At 51.3% G+C, this 6,212-nt stretch overlaps 1 protein-coding gene across 2 annotated transcripts; it reads right to left on the minus strand.

The window, feature by feature from the left end:
- Positions 1–1,778: 1,778 nt before the first annotated feature.
- On the minus strand, positions 1,779–3,808 carry LOC125515139 (uncharacterized). Of its 2 annotated transcripts, none has more exons than XM_048680580.2 (3): positions 3,287–3,808; positions 3,051–3,163; positions 1,779–2,541 (listed from the first exon to the last, which is right to left on the minus strand). In XM_048680580.2, exons 1-3 carry the CDS (start codon positions 3,443–3,445, stop codon positions 2,202–2,204), a joined length of 612 nt encoding a protein of 203 aa, XP_048536537.1. In that variant the 5' UTR covers positions 3,446–3,808; the 3' UTR covers positions 1,779–2,201. The 2 variants fall into 2 exon arrangements, with proteins under 2 accessions (XP_048536537.1, XP_048536535.1); XM_048680578.2 differs by having other exon boundaries at positions 3,051–3,166; positions 3,287–3,807.
- Between the last annotated feature and the right edge of the window lie 2,404 nt (positions 3,809–6,212).

The raw sequence follows: 6,212 nt of genomic DNA on the forward strand, positions 1-6,212 counted from the left end.
AACTCCTTTGTCCGGCGCTTCATTGCTGAACTCAATATGATCGACGTGAGAAGCCCTATGAGGGGAGGAGTTCAACCTACGGGCCAGACACAAGCTGCGCGCCCCAAAGCTCCTCCGGTTGGCTATGCCAAGATTCACGTAGATGCTGGAGTAAGAGCAAGGAAGGGTGGATCAGCAGCAGCAGTTTGCCGGGACAGGCAAGGCAACTTCTTAGGCAGCTCCGCATTGGTGGTAGCTGGCCTAGAGGATCCAGCAATACTTGAGACTATAGCTTGCAGAGAGGCTTTGGCACTAGCGGAAGATCATAACCTGCACAATTTCGTCGTAGCATATGATTCCAAGCAAACAGTGGCTGATATTTTATGCGGGGGCAGAGGCAAGAGTGGTTCAATTGTCCAGGAGATCAATCTTACAACAACTTTATTTCAGTGTAATTTCTGTTTTGAAGGTCGTATTGCTAATGTCGAAGCATATAGATTAGCCAAATATTCGTTTAGTCTCAGTCAGGGGCGCCACCTCTGGTTAGGCCAGCCCCACCGGGTTGTATCCCACCTCATGTGGTCTTTGATGAATAAAATTTGGCTTTTCCCTAAAAAAAGACTAAACTATTTACAAGATATAGAAAAGTGTACACTGTGCATTAATAGTTTATTCTTTTAGTGTAAAAATTATTTGTCTGAGTTCACGATGTTGATTGAGTGCAAAGAAAATCTCAAGAGGTTGAGGATTAACATTTTTTTTAAAAAATCTCTTATAGATCTAGAAGAGACTTTTGCCGAATATTAATATGGATGATACTACACGTCGACTAGATGATAATCGAATTGCATCAACCGCCTCGGTAGGTGTTGGATGGCATACGGGACAGCCGTCAGGTGCCAGTCGTGATGCTTTCAAAGCTTTGTGACATGAGTCATATTACGCTTCATGAACCGCTTTCTATGGTTCATGTAAAAATCACTACAACATGATCTATGCTTCAACCACCTCTGTTGATGCCCGTCATTTGCAGCATGACCCGTGTTGCGATCGGACGCAACATGGGCCATGTTGCAATTCAAGGTTGAGCTGCCACATGTACCTTGCGCTGGCCTGTCATCTGCAACATGGCCTGTGTTACGACTTCAACATGGGCCACGTTACTATCTCGCCTGACCTCCCACAGGGACATGCATCATGTGCGCGAGGTGATGGTAATCACGATGAAAATCAGTTGCTTGAGTGCTAGCCTTCTCATTAATGGATTCTTCAAAAGTATCTTTTCTCGAGCAAAAAAAATCAAATTGATATTTTTTTTATTCACCGACTGAAATTAACAAAAGAGTATGGCTAGATCTCACTCGACTGAAACTTAACCAAGTCTCAGTGAAGTGACAGAATATACAAAATAAAATATATTTTTGCACGGATCTTCATGTAAGATCTTACGAATATAGCATTGACTGAGACTTCGTTAAATCTCAGTCCGACTGAGATTTAGCAATCCTGTTAACAAAACCATAATAAAAACAACAACCATCGGAGCTTGGATCTCTTTGGAGCGCAGAAAATATTTCACGTGAGCATATCTGTAGCCTGTTTTGGATTATTTTTTCCTTCACGTTTTGAACAAGCAGCCAAGTACTCACTCCTTTCTAAAATGTAAGTCGATGGTTGACTTTTCTAGTTTTTCACAACTTTAACTATGATTTTTGCCAACAATGATGCGACTTATACATGTTCAATCTATATAGTTGATACGCATATATTAGTGATTAAAGTCATGCGTCAAAATCATGTAAAGTGAAGCGCGTCTTATATTTCGGAAATGATGAAGCAGATAACAGCACACAGCAAAGCGCAACTTGATGGTAAATTGTTAATCCAACGCTCACAAAGAAAGCAGCAACAAGATCCTAAAAAAAAGCAGCAACAAAATAATCGACGGCTAGGTGCGGTCACCGGGCGAGCAGCTCCCGGCGTCGGTGACATGGCCGGACACGTCTCCCCGCGCACCACCACACGCTTGGTTCGCAGGCGACACCGGCGACCCGCAGCAGCAGCAGCAGTGCGCCGCTGCCCCACGCACTGCAACTTGCCGGCGGGGCGCGGCCAGGACACAAGGCATCCCATGCACGCGCAGGTGTCTGCTACTGTGCCACGCGGCTCCACCGATGCGCCATGGCCTGGTCCGGCTCCGGCCGAGAAGGAACCAATGTGCGCTAGACATGCTGGTGGTCGGCGAGGCGGACGGCGGCGCGGCAGAAGGGGCAGCGGGAGGCGGCCTGGACCCAGGGCACGGCGCAGGCCCAGTGGAAGCGGTGCGCGCAGGGGAGGTGCGCTAGCACGTCGCCGGCCCGGAACTCCTCCAGGCACACCGCACACTCCGCCTGATGCTGCTGCTCCTCCTTCCTCCGGCCCCAGCTGAACCGCCGGCCGCCGCCTCTCTTCGTGAACACCTCTCGCTGCAGGGCGCTCGCCGCCCCTGCCGTGTCCTTGGCCGGGTGGTCGCTGGGGGTGCTCGACGGGACCGGGAGCCGGAGGCTTCCCGTGCTGTGGCGCCTGCAAGTCGCAACGCAGAGGATTGATTAAGCCACTGGTTCGTAGGAAATTTAGCTGAATCAAATACAGAGCCATCAAGGCAGAGCTAGCTCTGCTCGAGAACAGAGAAAACACAAGGAAGAATCTTGATACTGACTGACTCATATTTTCTTGAGCGTAAATCAGCCTCTGCAGCAGAGCTGATTGATCAGTGAGTGACATCATGACTCCATGCTTGAACTCACTCATCAACCATGAGCAAATTAAATCCATCCTTACCAAGAAAAAGTATACTGAATTTTCTCTCTGAAAATGCAAACGATGCCACAGGAAGCTAGATTCCTTCACAAAAGTACTTTGGCTCCTTCACTAAAAAAGCACCTGCTATCTAATGACTCATGCCCATGTTTCTTGTTTCACAATTCAAACAAGTTTCACCAAACAGGGGTCTCTGAAGTCCGAATTGTGTAAAAATCTTGAAAAAACAGCAGTGAATTCAAAAAGGGTAAGAAGAACAGTAAGTAAAGTACCTCTTGACCACAGATTCTCTCTGGCTCCTGAGCTTGTGATCCAGCCTCTCCTTGGCCTCCCGGGCGATGCCGTCCAGCTGCGTCGCCCACGCCTCCTCGCCCACGCCGCTCCTCTGCTGCAAATCGGTTTCATCGACCCACAGGAAACGATCGAGATTAGTACTGTAATCAACATGCAAGCATCAATCAAACAGGAGGATGACGAACAATCCATGGCTTCTACTAGTTGTTATTACCATCGCAAAACCTGACGAGCCGAGGTGGGCGTGGTCGTGCCCGAACACGCCGAGCAACGCCGGCCGCCGCGGGCCGGCGCACGGGGCCTCCGCCGCCGGCCGGAGCCTCCTCCTCCTCGCGAACTCGACGCCGGGGAGCATCCCGGCCATGAGGCCCATCCACCACCACCACGTGATCTGTACCACGACAACAACACAGCACCAGCCTGCCGCCTAATGCCTACAAAACGCACGTACCTATCCAGCAGCAGCAATCTACCAACCTAGCTGATATATTCAGGAGCTACGATCTAGGAGAGAATTGTATGTGGAAAGCCTCCATTTTGAGCAGGAAGAGGAGGAGGAGCGCGTCCATGCCCGGCCGACCATCAACCTGAGGGCTCGTCGTCCGGACGGGGGGCAGCGGCTTTCTATCTAGGGGAGGGGGTCATGCTCATGGAGTGGGCGCGCTCCAACTGTGAACTGTGCATGCCAATTGCCCCAACCACCTTCGCTCTGCTCTATTCATAGCAGCGTAGCTGGGAGATCGAGTGGATGCGCGTGTATTTATGCGATCCCCGTGGGCCCACGTGACCGGAATTTCGAGCATGATTTTTTTATTCTTTTAGATGCTAGGACAAACCTCGTTGGATAATTGGCTCCGTGGCTATCTATGCGGCACCTGTTGTCATGGCTGCCATACACTCTGTCTAAGCCTAGCCTTCCAAGAATTGCAAATGCACACAATGTTTTTTTTGTTGGTTTTGCTAAAGCACATCTGGAAATATTGCACATCTAAATTTTATGTCACTGATTTTACACAGAGATTTGTGTGAGCATTTTTTTTGAATGTTTGGTTGAGTCACATAGTTCATATTTTTTGCCGGTCTTGCTAAAGCACATCTAGATGTGCCCTAAGTATTGCATATCTAAGTTTATGTTATTGATTTGATTTGTGCAGGCTTTTTTTTATGTTTGATTGAGTCACTTAGATGTGCAATAATTAGGGCACATCTAGATAGACCTTTTTCGGAAAAATCGCTTTGAACCCATTATAATGGTTCAACATAAGTACAAAGCAATTCAATCATAATAAAATTCACATCAAGGTCCTTAGACAACTGAACGACTACTACCACCACCAGAGTGAGCCGATGATGCATCGTTGTCGCCACTTGCTTATCGAAGTCGGCATAACCCTGTCGATTACAACCGAAAAGTCGTCGTGCACATGCCCATAGAGAACAGTGCCCTAAAGCCAATCATTGCCGTTGTATCCCTGGATTTATCTGACGCCCTCGACACCAAAACTCGTCGGCGTGTATGCCAGACGAGAAACCTTAACCTTGCAACTGCCTTGAGGAGATGGCAGAATCTATGCCGAATCTTTCTCAATCTTGTCCTTTCGGGCAAATTCGAGATGGACCGGAGCCCAGAAAACCATCTCGATACCGAAGCACCGCCACCACGAGGACCACTTTCTCAACACACACACACACACCACAAACAAGGGCGGGGTGGGAGAAATTTTTTATGCCGCCGCCACTATATCTTACCACAACTGTCGCCTCCTAATCACCCCCCGAAAGAAACCCTAGGAAAACAAGTGCTAGACTACAGTTGCACACATTTAGCCGCATTTTCTTAGAGCAACTCCAATGGGGCGACTCATTTCGTCCGCCGCCGTCAGTTGGGTCGGTGCGGACAGAAAAGGCGGTCCAACGCGCCGACCCAAATGGACGCCTGTCCGCTTGGCGTCCGCATGGCGACCCATTCCCGGGCCAATTTGAAGCCGGATTTGCGTCGACGCGGACACGAGACGGACGAGCGCGCGCCTACACCTCTCCCCGGGCCCGTTGGTTGGTGGCAGACACCACCATTTTCCCCCTTTTTTCCCAAGAACACTCCCGTTGACCCATTCCCGGCCCAATTTTGAGCCGGATTTGCGTTGGCGCGGACACGAGACGGACGTGCGTGTGCCTACACCTCTCCCCGGGCCCGCTGGTTGGTGGCAGCCATCACCATTTCCCCCCTTTTTCTCATAAACACTCCCGCCCGCGCGCGGTCCCGCCTCACACCCCGCCATGAAGGACTTCATCGACCTCGACGCTGCCACCTGCCTCGCCTCCCTCGCCTCGTCCGGCGGCGCCGCCCCCTTCGGGAAAGGCAAGCCTCGTGCCCCGCGCAAGACCGCCACCGCGACCAAGCCAAAGAAGACGCTGACGTCCGAACAACAAAACTGGGTCGGCGCGTTGGGCGCACTGCCGACCCAAATGCAAAATTGAGTGGACGTCGGGCGAGCGACCAACCCAAACGGACAAAAAATGGACAAATGCGCCGTCCGTTTGGGTCGGCCCATTGGAGTTGCTCTTAGAGCATCTCCAGCCGTTGGCCCCCCAGGGGGCGCCTAAAATCGCCGCATGGGGGTGAGCCGGCGCAAAAATTGGGCCTGGGGGCGAGTTGGTCCCCAGCCGCCGGCCCCAAGGCCGCCCCCAGGCGCGTTTAAAAATAAAATTTGTATAGCAAATTTCGGCACAGTTCTGCGAAGTTCAGCTAAACACGATAAATTTCGGCAAACTTGGGCATATATTAGACATGTTCGCGGATTTTCATTACATAGCAAAATAGATAACTAATCTAAAAAAGAAACTGGCTGAACGCCGAGTAGCCGCCATCGTCGGACTTCTCCTCCTTAACGCGGCCGTCCCTGGTGGACCCTGACCGGCGTCGCCAACGCGGGCTGGTGGCGGCGGCGCGTCGTCATCGTCGCTGTCGCAGATGACGACGACTCCGCCTTCGTCGCGGCCGCGTCGGCACTCCGCGAAGCGGCGCAGGGCGGCGCACTGGCGCTCCTTCGCCTTCTCCAGGTGCTCCTTCTCCATCGCTATGGAGTCCCTGCGCGCCCATTCCAGGATCGCGTCGTCGTCGTCGAGCTCCTCTTCACCAG

The sequence above is a fragment of the Triticum urartu genome, chromosome 6A (genome assembly GCF_056163025.1).
Source record: "Triticum urartu cultivar PI428250 chromosome 6A, HENAU_Tu73, whole genome shotgun sequence".
In the NCBI taxonomy this organism is placed as follows: Eukaryota; Viridiplantae; Streptophyta; class Magnoliopsida; order Poales; family Poaceae; genus Triticum; species Triticum urartu.

Excerpts from the sequence above, each read along its gene's own strand:
- LOC125515139 (XM_048680578.2), bottom strand. The coding sequence starts at position 3,445 with ATGGGCCTCATGGCCGGGATGCTCCCCGGCGTCGAGTTCGCGAGGAGG. Across the intron at positions 3,167-3,286 it reads GCTCGTCAGGTTTTGCGATG|CAGAGGAGCGGCGTGGGCGA; the intron begins GTAATAACAACT and ends ACCGATTTGCAG. Across the intron at positions 2,542-3,050 it reads AGAGAATCTGTGGTCAAGAG|GCGCCACAGCACGGGAAGCC; the intron begins GTACTTTACTTA and ends TGCGACTTGCAG.